This window comes from Asterias amurensis, chromosome 14 (genome assembly GCF_032118995.1).
Source record: "Asterias amurensis chromosome 14, ASM3211899v1".
Taxonomy (NCBI): Eukaryota; Metazoa; Echinodermata; class Asteroidea; order Forcipulatida; family Asteriidae; genus Asterias; species Asterias amurensis.
Genome location: NC_092661.1, coordinates 6,029,257 through 6,051,919, shown reverse-complemented (window position 1 = coordinate 6,051,919; position 22,663 = coordinate 6,029,257). Strand labels below are relative to the sequence as shown.

The 22,663-nt window shown below is 38.2% G+C and overlaps 1 protein-coding gene across 6 annotated transcripts; it reads right to left on the bottom strand.

The window, feature by feature from the left end:
* Positions 1–1,493: 1,493 nt before the first annotated feature.
* Positions 1,494–20,955, bottom strand: LOC139947379 (uronyl 2-sulfotransferase-like). Of its 6 annotated transcripts, none has more exons than XM_071945281.1 (9): positions 20,573–20,955; positions 11,878–12,104; positions 11,003–11,082; positions 9,002–9,118; positions 7,868–7,950; positions 7,335–7,434; positions 6,254–6,354; positions 4,137–4,303; positions 1,494–3,555 (listed from the first exon to the last, which is right to left on the bottom strand). In XM_071945281.1, exons 2-9 carry the CDS (start codon positions 12,068–12,070, stop codon positions 3,398–3,400), a joined length of 999 nt encoding a protein of 332 aa, XP_071801382.1. In that variant the 5' UTR covers positions 12,071–12,104; positions 20,573–20,955; the 3' UTR covers positions 1,494–3,397. The 6 variants fall into 6 exon arrangements, with proteins under 6 accessions (XP_071801382.1, XP_071801380.1, XP_071801381.1 ...); XM_071945279.1 differs by having other exon boundaries at positions 1,495–3,555; positions 7,335–7,506; XM_071945280.1 differs by having other exon boundaries at positions 1,495–3,555; positions 7,335–7,506; positions 11,878–11,991; positions 20,599–20,955.
* Between the last annotated feature and the right edge of the window lie 1,708 nt (positions 20,956–22,663).

The following is a 22,663-nucleotide window of genomic DNA, read 5'->3' as shown; positions in this document are numbered from 1 at the left end:
CACTATTGGTAAATACTCAAAATAGTTACCAGCATACAACCTCAATTGGTAACGAGTAACGGAGAGCTGTTGATAATATAAAACATTGTGAGAAACGGCTCCCTCTGAAGTAACATACTTTTCGAGAAAGAAGTATATTTCCACGAATTTGATTCCGGGACCTCGTAATTAGATTTTGAGGTCTATGAAATCAAGCATCTGCAAGCACACAACTTCGTGTGACAAGGGTGCTTTTTCTTTCATTAATATCTCGCAAGTCTCGCAACTTATACAGTAATTCTTAAGTTTAACTTCTACTACTTTGTACATGTTTGTACATTGTGAAATTGAATTGTTCTGGACGCGCTTGAAAGTTCACCATGGACTGCTTTTTTATAGTCACTCGTGTATAACCCGCGGGTTGTAGAGAGCATTTACCCTCGCTTACGGTAAACAGCTTTTCAAATAGAAATTCTGCTACGGGACGCTCCGTAAGCACAAAACGGCTGCCTACGTGTATTATGAAATTGACCACTGGCTTTAAACATCAGATATACATACATTTTGCGAGTCTTTTTATATTTTTTTGATCTAAAACATGTTGCCAATGTAATGTAAGGGGTTTAATTGGAGGGACACTAAGAGGTTAATCAATCGCTTGGCAACGCTGTTTAAAATCGTACGCAGTGTTGCATTGTCTTATGGTAACAGGTCACTGTGCATGTTGAGTTTGGATGGAAACGTGGCCTGCCCTCCTCACCCACCTTTCTCGACATTTTCTTCAACTCCGAAACATAACTTTGGATGGATAGTCGGAGTTGAGTAGATTGGTATGATGTGTATGCAGCGGCGTAAAAAGTCATCTCAGAGCAATCTGAACGGTTTGAATTTCGGTTTGCGATTTTTTGTTTACATGTTGTCAAACTATTTAATATACATGAACATGAACCGTAGACACTGAAGAACAAAGACAATATATCAATGCTCTCCCACCTCTAGAGTTTCCGATGGCTTTCACTCGTGTACATGTACTCGATATAATACGCAGCTGTCACGCAGCACGCTGCGTGTAGCTGCATGTGACACTATACCTTTATCATGCTGCTCCATCTTGGTCATGTTCCTTGTATCGAATAACAATAATAAATGTCAATAATAATTTTTCAAACTGGAACCAGACTATTTTGTTCTTTCAGCCTTGGTTTGGCTCATTAATATAAATGGGGGAAATTCAAGATGGCTGCACCATGATAAATGTCTATCCTCTATATGGAGGTAGCTGCACAATAAGCGAGCAAATACGAGAACGTGGACGTCAGCAAGTTGTTTTGATAAAATCTCACATTTTTATAATACGTGAAGTTACCATTTGGGCGGTGAACATGATTATGCATAAGCATACATCATTGCTTGAATTATAGTAAGATAAAAATGTATTGCACTTTTCTGTTTGTTGTTCCGTAGCTTTATTTACACTCAGCAAGTCCCGACATTTACAAGGTTTAAAGACAGTGGACACTGTTGGTAATTGTCAAAGACTAGCCGTCACAGTTGGGTGTATCTCCACATATAATTGAAATAACAAACCTGTGAAAATTTGAGCTCAATCGGTCATCGAAGTTGCGAGATAATGATGAAAGAAAAACAACCCGTCATACGAAGTTGTGTGCTTTTAGATGGTTGATTTCGAGACCTCAAGTTCTAAAATCTGAGGCTCGAAATCAAATTCGTGGAAAATTACTTCTTTCTCGAAAACTATGGCACTTCAGAGGGAGCCGTTTCTCACAATGTTTTATGCCATCAACCTCTCCCCATTACTCGTAACCAAGAAAGGTTTTATGCCAATATTTAATTTGAGTAATTACCAATAGTGTCCACTGCCTTTAAAAACACTGGACACTATTGGTAAATAAACACTGGACACTATTGGTAAATGTCAAAGACCAGTCTTCTCATTAATTAGTGTAGCTCGACATATTATGCATAAAATAACAAACCTGTGAAAAATTGAGCTCAATTGGTCGTCGAAGTTGCGAGATAGTAATGGAAGAAAAAAACACCGTTGTCACACGAAGTTGTGTGCTTTCAGATGCTTGATTTCGGGATCTCAAAATCTAATTCTGAGGTCTCGAAATCAAATACTTGGAAAATTACTTCTTTCACGAGAACTACGTTACTTCGGAGGGAAGGCATGTTTGAGGCTACATTTAGGTCCAGGCTACATTTAGGGCTCGGGCTACATTATGGTGCCGCACAGCCGTTTCTCACAATGTTCAAGAGCTCACCAATGCTGGTTACCAAATAAGTTTTTATGCTAACAATTATTTTGAGTACCAGTAATTACCAAGTGTCCACTGCCTTTAAGCTAAAGGAAAGACTAGGCCAATGGTCGAGTTTACCCACTTTTGATAGGGTGCAACCAACCATGGAGGTTTATTACAGTTTTGGGCTGTGAGTAAAAGCTTACAGCGTGTCCGTCGTTGATGGCCAGAGAAGTTCACAATATACATTGTACACGTACATGGGCTGTACCTATAATAGATGTTGAACTTGCACCAGGGATAAAGAATATTAATTTTGGTTTTTACCCATACACCGATGTGTTAGCACTGTATACCGAGTACTGAGTATACAGTGCTAACACACATCGATGTATGGGTAAAAAAACAAATTAATGTACTGTTCTTGTTTGGTACTTGTTTCTCCCGTACGGAAGCGCGGTTTTAAGTAGATTCAATGGACGTGGGGGTAGTTTTTCATTACTCCTCAGGAGCACTCAGTAAATGAAGGCTATGTTTATTTTATGTTGTCTTCCCATTAATGTTTGTTAACTTTTTCCCACTATCTCCAAATCCCACGTTTATGTAATCCCTTTGTTATAAAAAAAATAGTACAAATATATAAACATAAAAAAGATTAAGAATTGTAAACTCATATCAGTGTATAAAAACACATGACATAAGACTAGACATAATACATACCAAATCATACATGTATATAAGCCATCTTTAGTTATAAGTTAATTTAATCACGACAACTGTTAAGTTTGCAGTTCCAAGTCTGATCATTATCATAGCCAGTAGATCTATTAAAGCACAGCGATTATGTAAATTTGTGATTACTGTTTAATATATAGTCCCTTTCGTTATGAGCCCTTAAAACACAAACAACCTTGTGATATTTTGACCAATCCAGTAGTTAAACTATACGCTTGGAGAAAACTCACTCTTTCGGCGCAATCAAAGACATTATGAATCATGACTGAGGGTTATCTTCAGAAAACAGGTTCCATTACGCAATATACACTACCTGCTACCCCTTTTGGAATGAAAGATCAGGTTACTTTTATGGTATATACATGTATCTACACTTTTAAACAGACAGTGGGTACCAACTACCAAAGGTAAAGAATCAAGCTTTAAATTACACCAAGTTCTTTCTTCAGTTGGTGAAAGCGGTTTTTGATGTAGTTGTAAATACGATATTCCATCTGAAGTACGTGGAGTAATTTTTCCTGAGCTTGGGGTGTCAATGGTTCCTTGTGATGCTTCGTTTTTGTTGCGTTGGTTCTTCCAGCTACATGAAAACATTGTAATGAGATAATGTTAAAATTACAGTGACCCAACTCTTGAAATGTTTGAAGAGGTTTGAACTTTGAGAGGGTTGGAGTGGTGTTAAAAGGAAAATGTACACAGTGTTTTTTTTCTTCTTCTTAAATCATTGCATGTATGAACAAGTGCTCAAAAGAAAACAACAACAAACAAACATAATAAAATCATGGCTGTATATACAGTATATATTTGTTATTACTTTGCGACTACATGTTTGCAATAACACAGATTTGATGCAGATGCTCGCCATTAAAACAAATTTGATGCAGGAGCTTGCAATTGAAACAAATTTGATGCAAAGGCCTGCCATAGAAACCATTTGGACGCCCACCATTAAAACAAATTTGTTGCAGAAGCCTACCATAGAAACAAATTTGGTGCAATTGCCTGTCATTAAAACAATTTTAATTCAAATTAGGCCTGTCATAGAAACAAATTTGATGCAGACGCACGCCATTAAACAAATTTGATGCAGACGCCTACCATAGAAACAAATTTGATGCGTCTCCAAAAGCTGAATCCTGAAACATCTGATATAACACTAACCTTCTACAGAGCTTGGCGTTTTGTAGATTGTTACCAACCCCTCGAACAAAGATGGTACAAGCTGTTCCAGAACACGCAAGTAGTCCTCAAATTCCTCCGTTAATCCCACGGCAAGTGAAGCATCAATGTTTTTCACGGTTTGGTTGTATGTCCATTCACTCAAGTTACTTTTGGGTGGAAGCATAGAGGAGTACATTTGTAAAAGGATTCTAAAATATGTGTAGATTTCCCAAAGTGATTTCGGCACAACTCAAATCATCTGAATACTGGCACATTTGATTTGGTTATAAAATGGCATTAATTCAGCAATTGAGAGAGACTCACTGTTTGTTTCTATCATTCACCTTTTCACCGTAGTAAGGATAGTTGATTAGAAGAATTGTTTCTTTTGGTATATAAACAAAATTTACAGGCCTCGGTGATGTCAAAACCATGGCCTATGCCCTCAGTTTCGCTTCGAGCACAATCATTGTTTTGACATCGCCGAGGGCCTATATTTTTAACTGTGCTGCTCATTGCAGTCAATATTTCCATACTGTTCGTACAGAGCAATGCCAATTAAAAGAAGCGATTATATCCTATTTGGACATGTTGGCATAGACGCAGCCAATAAGTTTTTGTGGTCTCCTGATTGGTCGTTGATTCTCTGGCATTGTGTTATTATGTAAAGGCAAGTTGTGAACAAATGAATATTCTGTATACATGTACTCATTAAGAGAGTTGAATTGCTGTTCTTCTAACCAAAGAAGTTTGTATTGCCATTAATTTAAAGGAACCTGCAAACAATCAGGCTCGATCATGTCGACAACCTTATGACCCTTTAAACATTTTGCTTTTCTAGCAAGCTGTCATTTTAGTCCCTAAAATAAATATAACATGACTTGATGGTCTCTTATACAAGATAGCCAAGACATTACTACTGGCTGGATGTCGTCAACCAAAATATAAATATCATAAACTTTTCGCAGCCGCTCAAGTATGATAACCCGTTATTAAGAGGCATCAACTCAATCAGCAACTGGTTCACTCTCATTCTTCTTTGATTTTGTGAGGTAGCCACACCAAAGATGGCAACATAAACAAAGGTAAGCTCAAACCAGAGGGTGCTGTAACAACTACTAGCGCAGTTTAGCATGATCGTGTAAATACATTTTAAATGGAATGGCTTAAAAAAGCTTGCATTTTGACAAGTGTGTCAAAGCACACACATTTTTTTCAGCATGCATAAAAGTAATAACTACAATGTATTGGGAGCCAATCCATGTTGCCATTGCATCCCTACCAGCCGGTGTAAGTGACGAGAGGTGATCGATATCGCCCAACTGCCAAACGGAAGTGACGCTGAGCTGATACCTTTTTGCAAAGAGGACAGCTGCCAAAAGACTATTTACATGTAGCAAAATACCCATTGCGCAAGCACTAACTGTTAAATGAGGTGCATGCTGGTCTAGCTAGCAATCAAACTTGAACGAGTACATGGTTAATTACTCAAAATAATTATTAGCATAAAATCTTACTTGGTAACGAGTAATGGGGAGAGGTTGATGGACTATTGATGGTATCAAGCATTGTGAGAAACAGCTCCCGATAAATTAACATAGTTTTCAGGAAAGAAGTAACTTTCAACGAATTTGATTTTGAGACCTCAGAATTTGTTTTTGAGGTCTCTAAATCAAGCATCAAGCACATAATTACTTCATGTGACAAGGGTGTTTTTTCTTTCATTATTATCTCCCAACTTCGTTGACAAATTGAGCTCAAATTTCCACATTTTGTGCGTTGAGAAGACTGGTCGTAGACAATTACCAATACCGGTAGTTTCCAGTGTCTTTGAGGTCTATAGACCTTTTCGCAAATACTTGGGCGCGCGCGTAAAGCTTGGAATTAGGTGCATTGTGGTCTAGCTGGTATCCAAATTTGATCCATATCTATCCCACAATGTACCTCATTCAACAGTCTGCACTTGAGCATTTGTATTTGCGAAAAGGTCTATGAACAAAACAGCCTTGATACAACAACGCCCTCTATTGTTTGTGTAATGTTTGTTTGCAGTATGTTGTACAGAGATGTTAGCTTGTTTTTGTTTGTTTTAAAGTAATTTGGTCTGAGATATTTACCTGCATCGTAGATCGTTCCCGCAGAAATACTTTAAGGTCGTAAAAAGTCTCTTATGATCTGTACAGAACGGCAGGTCTTGCAAAATACACTCACTCATGGTCTAGAAAAAAAGAGCACTTATTTCTTTACTTCACAGCTAAAATAAAAATGCTCTTACACAATGGACGCTATTGGTAATTACTCAAAATAATTATCAGCATAAAACCTCACTTGGTAACATGTAATGAGAGCGGTTGATGGTATAAAACATTGTGAGAAACGGCTCCCTCTGAAGTGCCATAGTTTTCGAGAAAGAAGTAATTTTCCACGAATTTGATTTTGAGACCTCAGATATAGAACTTGAGGTCTCAAAATCAACCGTCTAAACACACACAACTTTGTGTGACAAGGGTGTTTTTTCTTTCATTGTTATTTCGCAACTTCGACGACCAATTGAGCTCAAATTTTCCACGTTTGTTATTTTATGCATATGTTGAGATACACCAAGTGAAAAGACTTGTCTTTGACAATTACCAATATTGTCCAGGGTCTTTAAACATCATCATTGGTAATTACATTAATTAATTTATATAAACAAAATCATTAACATGTTTGTACCAGATCCTTTCTAGTGGGAGACTTAAGAAGGCAGCAGATTTACACGGTAAATCTCCATTGTCTACCTAGTTCCGAGCTTTCACCAATTACCGAGAGCAATGGATTAACCTGGTAAGTCTGCTGCGTCCCACAAGTCCCTCATTGGCTTGCAAAAACTCATGAAATATTGTCAAATGTGGGCAAGACACACTCTTGATGAAGTCCCACAAGTCCCTCATTGGCTTGCAAAAACTCATGAAATATTGTCAAATGTGGGCAAGACACACTCTTGATGAACATTGGCAATCTAACTTTCAATTTTAATTTTGATCATAACAAGATAAAACACGACAAGATGTTTCTCCATAGTTTATTATCCCAGTTTAAGAATCTGAATCCACACAGCTGAGCAATGCCTGGAAATATTGTTGCATGTTGTTCTTTATTTTAAAAATTTATTTAAACAAAATTCAGATACTTATAGTTTTTAATTTTTAACCTTACCGGTACAGTAGTGTTTCCACCCATTGCCTGTGCCATTTTAGAGCGCATTGATTTGACATAGCTGAGTGTGGCTGCTGATTTCTCATTATCACCGTACATGCTGTAATAATATGAAGACATGAGTCTTTCCACTGGGTCACGGACCAGGCTAATAACCATTGGGGGACTTGGCCTGGGTAGGTTGAAATTATTCCAATTTGTTAAACAAAAATATATTCATAAACAATAAATATAAATAAATATAAACAAATACTGTGTGTTTTAATATACTCTACATTATGGAAATAGAGAAAACAATTAAAACAATTAAATGTCTCCAATGGGAAACTCTAACGACTGGGGTTCCTAACAAGGAATTTTATACAAAGTATGAAGGATGATATTTAAAGGAGCTGAAGGACAATAGGGATCCATGGTACAGGCATATAACACAAGCTTGTGTGTGTGGGGAAGGGGGGGTTTAGCTTTATGGGCTTAACTAGCTATACGACCTGTGAACCTACCCATGATTGAAAAACACCAAACAGACTCACCATTCATAGTTGATATATCCAAAATGTGCAGAAAAGAAGCAGTTTCCCTTCTGATTGTTGATGAAATGAATTTTGTCGTCCACCTACGGTTTATAAACATCAGAAGGAAATTGCCATCAACACAGTACAAGTCATGTATTCAATAAAGATATAATACCCACCGTTCCTCTAAAGGGTCTATAGGTACTTTTTGTAGGACAAAAAAACAATGTCCACAGATTTACTCTCAACTTACACAGTTTGAAGATAATGATAGTAGAAAGCTTCCCTGAAAACTTGACTAGCTGAGGTGCTGTAGTTTTTGAGAAACAAGTAAAACAATGTCATGAACATAATTTACGTCTCAGTTATCATAAGACAAAATTTATTTCAGCATGTAAAAACAAATTTTAATGATATTGTTTTAATCATTTCTCAAAAACTACAGCATCTCAGCAACTAAAATTTTAAGATACGCTTTCTACAATCATTATCTTCAAACAGTGTAATTTTAATGCAAATCTGTGGACATTGTGTTTTGTGTTACAAAAAGTACCCAAAACATCAGTCATCAAGCGAGAATAATTGACATCTCACTCACACACACCTGTGTGTCATAATGGCCAAGTGGTTTAGCTCACTGGACTCAAGCTCTGGTAATAATTCGCTTGTAATGCGCAACATACCCACCTTGCTGGGTGTTCAACGCACAGTAAAACCAAAAACAAACAAAAGAAAACAGACTCAACTAAATTAGTCCTTGAAAACCTTTGACATATATTTTGAGAAAAGATTTAATTTTTGTGGTCCAAAGACATGATCTAAAATTAAGTGGTAGAGAGTCCCAGGAATGTTGAGACTTGGGTTCAATAAAGAGAAGCATGGAACTTGATCAAAGGTTCCCTGCGTAGTGTAATTTTGAAGTAGTTTTTAGATATAGCGGGGAGCCTTGCCATTTAGTGCTTTGTGGACAAAGAGCATTCAGCTTGAAGACGATTCAGTGAAGTTTTCAGAATGGGGGTGATACATGTAGAACTCACATTAATGAAAAAATGGCACGATGTCCACACTCTCCTTACAGGGAGTCTAGGTTCTTTTGTTTGAAACTGTAGACTGCAGCACTAGCTTTGATCAGTGCATTTAGTTCATAGTTACCGTTGAAGGCTGGAGTCTGAAGCACTTGTATTGTTTCTGTCGAAGCTGATGTGTTACTAGATCATCTAATGTTCGGCTTCCAGTTTTAGGAATACGAATAAAGAAAACTTTGGTATCCTTTGAAAAAAGTGAAATAAGTAGTACATATTTGAATTGCAAAATATCATCTATTTCTGTATTACTTTAACAACATGAACAAAATAATGTTTAACCAATGAGTGGTGGATAGCGGTGTTAGTTGCAAAGAAAACTGTATAACTTTAATGACTTCCTAACAACATATATGAATATCTGCACTTATAAGCTTTCAAAGCAACAACTGCTTCATCAGATGCATACAAGAAAAACAGTTGCAACCAAAGTTTCTACATAACAGTCCAGCACAGCGCAGTCGATACAATAAACAAAGGGATGTTCAAGTCACCTGGAAGTGGTATTTTGTCAAAATAAAGCTTATGTCAGTAAAATATGTAATTTGATGAGTGGAATATGAATTAACAATTAACTAAGGTTTAACAAAATTAGTTTCCATGTTATTTACAAATTTGAAAATAAGCCAGACCCGAGAGGGCGCTGTTCGTGACGTCAATCGAGGCGCAATGAATCGCATGCAGTGCCAACACAAGTAAGTGACGCTTGGCGCAAGCTAAAAACATGCCCTTAAAGTTGAACCAATACCTGATTTTTTTCCCGTTAGGCAAATGCTCCTTTAGATTTGTCAGTCTACGTCTTTCAGGTACCTTCTTAGACTCCCCCACTACACTTGATGACAAGTCTTTTAGGCGCTGCCTATTTGTCTGCCGTTCATGCAACAGTCACAGTCTGATTTATACACATGCAACAGTTGTAGGTAGTGCGTGGCAGACACACACATACTGAGATCGATCGAGGGTGTTATCGTCCCCCGTAGCTACACCGCGCTGTAACTACACACCGCATTTAACAATTACCGTCTTGACTTCAAGACTACTTCCCCAGAAAGAACTTTTCTCTTCATGTCAAAATGTGTAGTGAAAAATGGAACGCTTCGGTGAGCAAATCACAGAAGGGTGTCATAGTTCTAACCCACGTAAAAAGCAGTCAATAACACCCCATTCATACCCCGAACCGAGGATTTTTACCCAATCATATATGTTTTACGATAATTTACAACAGTTTTAACAGCTGGAGCAAATCACAAAATTAATAGAATAATGCAATCATGTCTAAAACAGGTGACCGACTATTTTTATCCTAGTTGCACACATGCGCATCTGCGCTATTGATACACAGACTAGCTTCACAACTGATTGGATTTGTCATTTTTGATGTACAGCTATAGGCTAAAATAGACGTCTTGTTGGTACTGCGCATACAATCTTCTAATTGTATAGTATGCCGCCGATGGTGCGCCTTTCTAGTAAAACTGAGACATATCTTGTGACACTTTAAACTAATCACAATGCAGAATATTTATAATGGGTGTTATAATTGTTCATACCTTCTTTTGATTTAGCAGTTGACTGGTAAGTGAGTGAAAGTTTACTAGACTCTAAAGAGCAATATTTTAAACTGGCTTTCTTTGCTCACTTAAAGGCAATGGACACTATTGGTAATTGTCAAAGACTAGCCTTCACAGTTGGTGTATCTCAACATATGCATAAAATAACAAACCTGTGAAAATTTGGGCTCAATCGGTCATCGAACTTGCGAGATAATAATGAAAGAAAAAAACACCCCTGTCAGACGAAGTTGTGTGCATTTATATGGTTGATTTCGAGACCTCAAGTTCTAAATCTGAGGTCTCAAAATCAAATTCGTGAAAAATTACTTCTTTCTCGAAAACTATGGCACTTCAGAGGGAGCCGTTTCTCACAATGTTTTATACCATCAACCTCTCCCCATTTCTCGTCACCAAGAAAGGTTTTATGGTAATAATTATTTTGAGTAATTACCAATAGTGTCCACTGCCTTTAATAATTACAAGTTAAATGTTTATTTTATAAATATTTACTCACTTACATTGTTTGTTTTTGTTTTCCAATGCAAGCTGGTAGTCTGTTTCTGGAATGACATACTGCCTGGGTACAAAACCATACTATCTGTAAATTTCAAGGGGAAAGCACTGTTTAAACAAAAAGAAATTTGAATAAACTGTGTAACCGTCACTTCACCTAGTGAGGATGACAGTCATATTGTACGATCGTACCTTGGCAATTAAAGTGGTCATTACGTAGCCGCATTCATCTACTGTTGAATGTCAGTGATTTACCTTCAAGTAACGCACACACCTTCAAATCAAGTAACGCACACACCTTCAAATCAAGTAACGCACACACCTTCAAATCAAGTAACGCACACACCTTCAAATCAAGTAACGCACACACCTTCAAATCAAGTAACGCACACACCTTCAAATCAAGTAACGCACACACCTTCAAATCAAGTAACGCACACACCTTCAAATCAAGTAACGCACACACCTTCAAAATAAACAATACAATAATATCCCCCCTCATTTTTTTTATTGTTTATTTAAAAAAGTAAAAATGTATACACACATTATTATTCTTATTCTTCTTCTTCTTCTTTTTTTTTTTTGGGGGGGGGGGGGGAAGGGGGGGGGCGGGCTCTGAGAAGAGCCATTTTTACTTTGGAAATCTAAAACCAGTACAAATTGTCCACGTAAGAAGTGTCCAGGGAATGTGGCCAAGTAACGATGGGACCTGATGAGACAGGTAGCAAAATTATAATGAGGGAGCCAAATAATAGCGTGATTACATTCTCTCTTTTTGAGAACAGTGCATCGAAAATGTCACTTCCAGTGACCATGTTAACTAACACTGCCAGTTGAGTCTGGAAAACAAATACAAGTACATTTGAACACATGTACTCACTTTGGCTGGATGTGGCATTCACGCCTACAAAAGCTGGCCATGATTTAGATGAATAAAGTCCAGAAGCCGATGACACTTCTAAAGGAGAGCGGCTCATTTCAGTTATGATCAATACTAGGAAGTAACCAATCAATAACAGTAAAACCATAATTATAAGCCTTCTTGAAAAAGAAAACGCCTTCCTCAGCCTCATGGTCTGACCAGTGAAGAAGTTCAACAGCCGGTACCTGACAAATAATGGGAAATCAAATTATTTATCACCATCTTGACACATTAATTAGTAGATACGCCACACAAACTTTGACAAAAGTGTTCAGTGGTCTTTGCTTTAAAATTAACTTTCAGAAAACAGAATTAGCTGAAACTGACCCACCAAAAGGACCTACACGTAATGATAGCTAACAATGTATGGTGTAAAATAGTCACAAAATAGTCCATGGTCTGACACTTTGATTATAGCAAAGTCTTTCTCAAAGGATATGACAACAAAACACATGAACCAGGTAGGCTTAAATAGCTAAGTGAGAAAATAGAAATAGCTGATGGCAAACAACTTTTCAACCAAATGGACCAATGGTACATAAATGCAAACAATATTTAATGGCCTGACGTTTCGACCCTAGCAGAGTCTTTCTTGAAAGTTAAAAGACAAACATTTTAACAACCATGAACAGCAAGGGAAAATACACAAGTGGAGTTTAAAAGCACACAGAGAAGCAAGGGGTAAACAATAAATATGTAGACACAGCTAGGGGGTGGGGGTTGAAGGGAAGGGGTTGGTTTAGACATCATCAAGGCTGCTGGAAGAGGGAAAACAAGTAAGTTATGATGGAAAGGTTTGTGGTTAACACCAAGTAATTAATTAGTGAATGAGGCGCAAGCTAAAAGGAAGATATCTGTGGGGAAAAGGTTTAGCCTATTACATGCAGTCAATTCCTTCTTGGATGCTAAGACCCTGGGGTTGAATGGTCTATGAAGGTGCCACAGGGAAGGGGCTGGTTTGACCACAAACAGATGAAAGTACAAAGGACAAAATCAAAGCCGGGAAGAGGGAGATTGAGAAAAAGTGATTAGAAAATGAAGCAGGCTGAAGAGGGAGTACATCTGTGGCATAGGGTTGAGTTGAGGGCAAAAACAAGGGTTTATTATCTTATAGACTTCCTTCTTGGATGCCACATTGTCCTGGCTAATTCTAATTTTTGTGTAATCATTCTACATTCATGGTTTAACTAACTTCCAATAAAACAAATTATTTAATAGAAAAGAGAAGGTGTTTGCCTCAGGTGTTTCTGGTTTGATTGGCTTCATATTGTGCCACAGCACCTTGTAAACCCAACACCACAATAACCTTGCTCTTTCAGAAAAATACTGACAATGAATCGTCTTGAGCACTGTGAGTGTCCGGTATGACTGCTGGTATTTTACTTTTAGAAGCCATAAAGTATTTTAGGCCAATCGTAGACCCAGGAGTAAGCAACAAGGAGGAGCTATAATCAGCGTATGCAGGATAGAGTTGTGTGGCGTGTCAGACATTGAGCCTGATTCAAACATGGGGCGATTGAATGAATGAGTATGGAAACTTAGCCCTAAAGAAATACGCAACACTGAATATTATTATTTGTGACCTTCTCAGGCAAAAGAAAATGTGAAAATATGGAAAGGCCAGGCCACATGGCTATCATTCATGAGCGAGCCATGACAACTCGAACGTATATCAAATGAATGGACATTGGACAGCTCAACACGCATAACCCACAAAAACTGACCCACATTTGAACCTGAAATGTGTGACCTTAAGGCTTGCGAGGGTGTCCTTTAAACAAATAATTAGCTTTTTTTAGCCTAGAACTCAAGAGCCACAACAATACAAAGTGACACATTAGATGCTTACTCATTGCTGGCTGGATTTGGACTACTAGATACTACCTCCAGCCGGTTTCCACCGGAAGTAGAGGTCATGTGAGGTCACGCACACAAAATAAAATGAATACCTAATTTGTCCCTACCCAATCCCGCAAACAGAGTTACCTACGTTCTGGTGTGGCTGATTTGATACAAATTTTCAAACATTTAAAATAGAAAACTTTAAGATGATGTCACATAACAGGTGATAACAGGGGAAATTGAGTGATTAGGAAGATTGAAGTGATGTCCCATGTATCCAGCTTTTGGGTCTTGACTGGCCGTAGAAATGCCTCTTGAGTGTAGTTCTTGTTTCACCTATATATTGAACACCACAGACTCTGCAAGATATGAGATAAATGAGATTAGTGGTGGTGCAGGTGACATGACCCCTTGTCTTATGGGTGGTACCACCGGTAATACTGGTGAAGGAGTCCGATTCCCTGATGTGTTGTCTACAGACGATGCAATAAGAAACACCTCAGTTAGGTAATTTTCAAGTTAAAAAGAACCACGGTTAGAACATGTTTAAAAACTTTTTTCAACACAGTGACAATAAGAGTAATCTGTGTTTAAAATTCCCTGCGAAGTATTTGTTAAATGTTCGTCAATGTTTTTATGTGACGTCCAAGAATATTTCGATCGGCCCGTAAGTTAACCTTTGACACGAGACATACCCATTCTGTCGTCCTCTAGCAGTAAAGCCCCCTCGATGTTTTCACGGAACACTCGATTCGCACATGATTCCTGCGCAATGTTGTGCAAATTAATTAGTCAAGTAAATGACTTCAGCTATTTACTGACGTACGTGAGTCCATCAAATAAAAAACCAAAAGGTACCTGATGAGGTGATTAACATTGGAAATACTTCCTTCTGAACGCTGGTTTTTGGAAACTAGATCAACTTAAATGTTCAAGTATGTTCGACATGGATTAAGCAAAATACAGAACGTCAATTGCAAAGAACTCTGTCAATTTTCTCGAACGTCATGCAAAATCCCTAAATTTTTCTCAAACATCACTTACAAATGATGTTCGAAACAGGGTGCTCATTTAATCTAAAAAAAAGTTAGGGAAGCTTGACAAAGATTTTTGTTGTTGAGATATTAGGTATGAGAGGAGACTGCAAATCAGAGAAATTACAGGGCTTAGTGTTTGACAGAAAAAAATTAACGATAGTTTTTATTCGTCAATTTTATGATCACTTCGTTCAGGCTTATATATTTTTTTGTTAGCTGTTTCGTTTGAAAGTATCAGTTGGGCCTTACCATAGATGAAAATGAAATGTTTTAATTTTCTCGGCACAAAAATATTAGCCTATATATTGAATTCCATTTTTAGCTTTGTGGGGGTTAAGTGATTTTAAATGTTTTCTCCATCTCCATCTCCATTGGTTAAGTCAGCAAAATATCCTGCCGGATACATCAATGCTAACTTGATTTCACTATAATTGTTTCAGAAATTGTTGTTTATAATCTTGATCTAAAAATAAGTTTATATCGTCAGCGTTTTCACGAAGTAGCACTCTACGTGCTTAAGGTTTTTTTAAAAACATTTTTATTTTTTTACATTTCTGTTGATATTATGCATGAAGACCTACAACTTCTTAAAGTTTCAAAGCTCAGACAGCTTTACCTTTTTAAATAAGCTAATTAGTGTTTTCACTTTTTGCACAAACGTGGCATTTTTTACTTTCACAAAGTAGCACCCGAACCTCTGTTTACCGTTGTAATGCATGGCACACACTCGAGTCAAAGTGTGGTAAAAACGTTTTAACGAAGTAGCACAGCAGTTGTGTGAGCTCGCGCGCGCTTACCTAGTATCACAAAATGCTGTGTTGTAGTATATGCGGGTGCTACTTCGTGAAAACACAAAAAGAAGTATTTCGCACTTTTTAGGTTTCACCAAGTAGCACGGATCTTCTCTCGTGTCTGTGTCCATAATTAATTATGCAAATGAGTCAAAATAAGGATAATTGTTAAAGATGGACTATAACAGATTATTGATATAGCCAATATTACTATTTCTGTACAAGAAATGTAAAAAAAGGACTGATATTTTAGTAGAATTCAATAAAACCTTTACCTTCATGCAAAAAAAACACAAATTCGCGCGGCGTACTCCGACCCAGAAAACTCAGTTTCGGCAAAAGCCGGTGACCCACGAACCATTCATACACAGTGTGTGACGTCACACCACGTACCGAAGCTCTGTACACAGTGTGTCAGGTCGATCGTGTGCGTGCATTTTACATGTACATTGAATGTGGAATAACATCGGACACTATAGGCTGCATTTTTTTTACACAAAAAAACAGCGAAACTGTCCGATGGCAGCAGGTCTTGGGGAAAACCACAGTATAGATGAGGAAAAGGCATTTCAGGGCGGCACTTCAGAGGAAAGTGAGGGCTCTAGCGATAAGGGGAGCTCACCGGACGAGAGAGAAGCCGAAGACGTGTTATGAGTACATGTAGTTAACCAGCCCGGGGATGATGATCGTCAGGCCGAAGACGATGAGCCAAACCCTGATGATCGACGGCTAAAGACAGACTGGTAAGGCCACAAAACGTTTCATGAATTATACTGAATGATGCTTCGTTTGATCAGTTTATTTCTGCTCCCAAAAATAGTTTAAGGCTATCCTTGACTAAGTTAAAACATGAACGAACATGATGGACAAGGTTTATTGTTTACCTCCATTCACGTTATAATACATGTATGTGAACAACACATGCACTGACTTAGGCAGTAGAAATATGAGGGGAGGGGTAATTTTTGTCTTGCGTTTTATACTTTGTTGGCAAAAATCATACATTATCAATTTAAACTGATATTGTAGATAACCTATGTTGTTGTTTTTCTCCACCAAGTAACTGCGCGGTGGTTGACACATGTGCATCTACACAAATATCTCATGTACATGTATGTAACTGCTACTTTGGATTATGATTGCCTTCTGGCATGGGTATAGTTTTAAAGCAATTCAGGTACACACATGCAATATTAACACTTCACCATGCAAACCACAAATCTGTTGTTAATAATTTTGTATGAATTCTTTTGTTAATAATTTTGTATGAATTCTTTTGTTTTGTTTTACAGAAAACACTGCAATGATGATTATCAGCAAGGGGTGAGCTTAGGACTATCTTGTCCGTTCAACCGCTGCCACTGACATCATGTTTGATGGCAGCAACACGAAGGACGTTTCCAAACCCTCATGTACAGTACAGTGGAAGGATTTTCGTATCCACCAACGGATTAGGCAGCCTTGCTTTTGTTTATTTGTCTTCAGGCGTAACAATTTTCCAAGTTATAATGATCCGGAGGGAGTGAGAAATAATTTGATAAGCCATAATAATTTACGTATAAATGTACATGTATATTATTTCATTTTGTTTCTTTCAGATGGGTGGGTGGTTCAAATTGATTAATTTAATTTGAACCACCCACCCCTCTGAAAGACACAAAATGTTAATTACTATGGCTTATAAAATTAGGTGTGTGGTTCAAATTGATTAATTTAGCACTTATGTGCAATAAACTTGTCCCCTGTTGTCAACAATACACTATGATTAACATGGTAACAACATTCAACTTGGTTAGCAGAAATATAAAAACAAAACAAAAAACAGAAGCCATGTACACCTCCATAATAACGACAACACTAAAACTGTTTGTATTTACAAACGACAATAGTTTATTTTTGAGTTTAAAATATCAAAATTGAAAAAAGGTTGCCTAGTGATAGCGAAATCATCTGAACATTCCGTCATCAAAAAAAGTTAACTATACAACCCTGTCAACGCCCCTCCCCCTAAAAAAAAACAACCTAAGACAAGTTATGTACCTAGTTAGCTGTGGTTCTCTTTGTAAATTGTAAATTAAGTTGTACATTAAAAGAATATAATAAAATCATTGTTTACAGACCATGTCATTCTGTTTTTAAACAAAGTTGATTGTACTACCCTGGTTACCCCCCCCAAAAAAAAAAAAATATATATATAAAAAATAAAATAAAAACCCACATCAATGTGTACAAGCTAGGGCCCAATTTCATGGATCTGCTTACTGTAAACAAAGAATCGACACTTGCGGAAGCAGGAAATTCTGTGCTTACGTCAAGCGTGTTTCACAGGTTACCAGCAAATTTTGGCTTTTGCGGGTCATGGGTGCATACTTGGTTTATACCAGGCATTCTACGCTTACAAAGTAAGCGCAGAAATTTAGCCTTTGGACGTAAGCAGAGAACCGTGACCATAGCGCACATTTTGGTGGTGAACAGATCCATGAAATTGGGCACAGGTCATTCTTTCTTTAAACAAAGTTGATTCTACTACCATGGACCCCCCCCCCCTACCAAAAAAAAGCACCAAAAAATCAATGTGTACAGGCTAGCTAGGGCCCAGATTCATGGATCTGCATACTGTAAACAAAGAATCGGCACTTGCGGAAGCAGGGAATTCTGTGCTTACATCAAGCGCGTTTCACAGGTTACCAGCGAATTTTGGCTTTTGCCGGTCATGGGTGCATAGTTGGTTTATACCAGGCATTCTACGCTTACAAAGTAAGCTCAGAAATTTAGCGTTTGGACGTAAGCAGAGAACGGTGATCATAAGCGCAGAATTCGGTGATGAACAGATCCATGAAACTGGACACAGGTCATTCTTTCTTCAAACAAAGTTGAACCCACTACCATTGAACCCCCACCCCCCCCCCCGAAAAAAAAATGTTGCATCCTTTTCCGGCTGGTGAAGGTTGATGTCAATGACACGGGGGTTACACATCAGCTGCGGATGGAGTTGTTTTCATGTCGTGTCACCCTGCTGACAATGAACAAGTCAATTGTGCATGCATTCTATGCGTATCTGTTTAATGAAAAATAAAAAACAAAACCAAATAATCAGTATGTGGGATTTCTTGAAAATTTACAAGGCAGAAATACAATCTCGGAAGGTTTGGCATAAACCATGTACTGACAATCTCTCTTTGAGTTGGCATAGTTTTGAAAAGAACCTTACAGGAGTTAACGCAAAACCAGTACAAAAGGAGTCCACATGCAACAAAACCAAGGGGGCAGGTTTTCTTTATGTCTGATAGAAAACAATCAACTTTTTAAATGGATTAATATAGTGTTCACACATATGGTTGAGCATGAACATGCCAGAAAGTGTAAACCAGGGCATAAACATGCCTAAAGCACTTGGGTGGCTACATGGATTCATCACTCAACAGAGTCAATACACTATGTAGCTATTTCATGGTAGTCGGGTCAGATTCAGAGAATGCACATCGTGTCATTTGACAACAAGATGATTGTTCCTTGCTTGAAAAGGGTAGAGATTGTTTACTATTTTTCTTATTACAATTACATGTACATGTATTGGGCCTGAATTAATAATGGAGATAGTTTCTCAGTAGTAGATTTTTAAAAATTATTAACAAGTACTTACCAGGCTTTTCTCCCTCTCTTTTCTGTAATGCCACTTGATTCTTTTGCTGTTCCACGGCCACTTGCGACCAGGGCCACGGCAGAGGGACCCCGCCGACGTCGCAGCAGTCACAAGCAGCACTGGCTGGGGCCTGGTGGTAGAAGATCCCCCTGAATTCTCTTGATGCTTAGAGGTTTAAATTTCGGAATCGATCCAGGCTTCTTACACAAACTTTGAAACTTCTAGTGCATCCACAAACAACCAAATAGTCGGCAGTATTTATAGCTGATACATTAGAAACAAAAAGCTTCGTAGCACACACGCACGCCTATAGTGTGGATGAAAACGCATACACAACACACAGAGTAACACGGCGTAATCTTTGTTTACTCTCGTTGCTTCATGGGTATGACATCACCATTTTTTTACCACGTTCATGACGTCCACTGGTTTACAAATCCGCTTGGATTTCAGTGTTGGTTTAATAGCCGGGAACCAGTACAGGGCGGGAAATTTCAAAATCGAAGAATCAAGGTCAAATTTTTTCGGTCAAATTGTAGCAAAATTATTTGGAGAAAAACATGACCACAACAATGAATTGATAGCTGAACACAACATAAACAAGTTCTGATAGTGATTTTAATGTAGGAGTACCGTTATAGTCCATCTTTAAGTTCAAGTCATCAAGTATCTACATTGAGAAATTTAAATGGCTTTGAAGTTTTGAAGGGAGGCGGGTTTCTAAAAAGTGTTCAACGTCAGAGGCCATTTTCTCGGATTGTTATTTTTTGCTGGTATAGCAGTGAGTGCTACTTCGTGAAAGCGCTGACGATATACATGATATAGGGCCTACTGGATTTGCTTGATTGAAAAGTTTCTTTATTGAACTCAATTAAATTTTGGCTATGTGACCCCGAGTATAGTTTAATAGTGCTTAGTGTTAGAAATGACACAGAAATCCAGAAATGATGCACAAACATTTGACAAATCCAGAAACGAGGTACAAATCCTGAAGGTACGAAGTGTCTTGTAAAAGGTACGAAACGTCTTAAGAAGGTACGAATTAAGTGTCCAAGACACGAAGTGTCAAAAGTCACTCCGTCCGTACCTTCGCAAAAAATAATAATAGTGTCCAGGCAAAGGTGCGAAGTGTCCTAACACCTTCCAAAACATAGCCTATATACAGCCTATAGACTATCAGTACTCGGTTTCGGTTGGACTCCTCCGTGAAAGCCACTGACCATTCTATTTTCTTCTCTTCTTCGTGGCCATGGCCCAATGATCAAACCAAAGGCAAGTCGAGAATGAGAGCTAGCTACGATATTACGAGCCAAACACTAAATAAAAAGAACATTAGTTACCTTATAAAATATTGTTGTGTACACACTTGATAACTGGTATAGTCTTAGGAGGACAGTCACCATTCACACAGGGAGAGTATCACAAACGGAAAACATGCCCGTGAGAGACACATTTCTTCGTAGCAGCTTAATATCTACCGGTCCGGCGGTAACCATGCACGCCAGATGCATCATGGAGGGCGGCCACTTAAAAAGTCCCGGATGAACGAAGATGCTGTATTAACAACCTCTTCAATTTAAATCAAGAGAGGGCGACTCAAGACTCTGAGATGATGAGGCGGAAACGATCGAAGAAGGCCGCTGTGGCAAGAGATTCTGTCCCCCAGGAGATTCTGTCCCGCGGAGGTTCGGTGCTCCCCCACCCCATACGGCAAACTGTGTACAAACCTACATTTGATAGCACCCTCTTTTGAATAATTGGAGGACCGAATCTCCGGCGGACAGAATTCCCTGGGACACCGGTCGGGATCGAACGACGATCTCACTTATTGTCTAAATTTAGCACTGTCATATGACGCCGGCAAACTGCGCCAAAACTTGAAGTTTGTAACCAAAAGAACTGCAAGTCTCGCGCGTATTCAATCGAACTTCTGGGACCATCATTTAAGTGACACTTGTGTCCTTATAAGCAAGACACACAACCATTGCTTCGTCCTCGGATGGGACGTAAAGCAGTTGGTCCCATGTGTTGTGTAAACGCATGTAAAAGAACCCAGTGCACTTATCGAAAAAAGAAGGGGTTCGCCCGCCCGGTGTTCCTGGCTGGATTGGCAGCATATTGCGCCACATCACCTTGTAAACCATTGCATGGTGCTTAAAGGGGCTTTGCCTTGGATTGGTCGAGTTGGTCTTTGAAAAGCGTTTGAAACCGCTTGTTATGAAATGCATATGTTTAGAAAGAGGTTTTAAAAGTAGAATACAATGATCCACACAAATATGCCTCTAAATTGCGTGGTTTTCTTTTTACCTCATTGACAAGCTCGGTCGGCCATTTATGGGGGTCGGCCATTTATGGGAGTCAAATTTTTGACTCCCATAAATGGCCGACCGTGTTAGTTCGCAAAGTAAAACGAAACCCACGCAATTTCGAGGCAAATTTGTGCAGATCGTTGTATTCTACTTTTACAACATTTTTCTAACCATATGCATTTTATAAAAAACGGCTACAGAACGCTTTTCAAAGACAAACTCGACCGATCCAAGGCAACGTGTTCCAAAGGAACACGTTGCCTTGGATCGGTCGAGCTGGTCTTTGAAAAGCGTTTGCAACCGTTTGTTATAAATGCATATGTAGAAAGATGTTAAAAGTAGAATACAATGATCCACACAAATATGCCTCTAAATTGCACGGTTTTCATTTTACCTCGTCGATTAACACGGTCGGCCATTTATGGGAGTCAAATTTTTGACTCCCATAAATGGCCGACCGTAGTTCGCACAGTAAAAGGAAAACCACGCAATTTCGAGGAATATTTGTGTGGATCATTGTATTCTACTTTTAAAATATCTTTCTAATAATATGCATTTTATAACAAACGGTTACAAACGCTTTTCAAAGACCGACTCGACCGATCCAAGGCAACGTGTTCTTATATCTCAAACTTGTCTTATTTATTTTCAGCTCAATTTTGTCTTATTTTTTTTCAGCTTAAACTGTTCTGCCATCTTGTCGCTTCTATTACGAATTTGTTGTGTCATGTATTATGTTCATCTGTCCTTTTTGTCTGTCTGTCTGTCTGTCTGGTTGTCTCGTTTTCTTGTCTGTCTAGCTGTTTTTTACAAGCTTATGCTTACCAAAACGGCCCCGTACTCTATTTATTTATTCATGTTTACTCTTACTTAAAGGCGCGTTATAAATACGTTTTTATTATTATTATTATTATTATTATTATTATTATTATTATTAAAGGCAGTGGACACTATTGGTAATTAATCAAAATAATTACCATCATAAAACCTTTCTTGGTTACGAGTACGGGGAGAGGTTGATAGTATAAAACATTGTGAGAAACAGCTCCCTCTGAAGTGACGTAGTTTTCGAGAAAGAAGTAATTTTCCACGAATTTGATTTCGAGACCTCAAGTTTAGAAT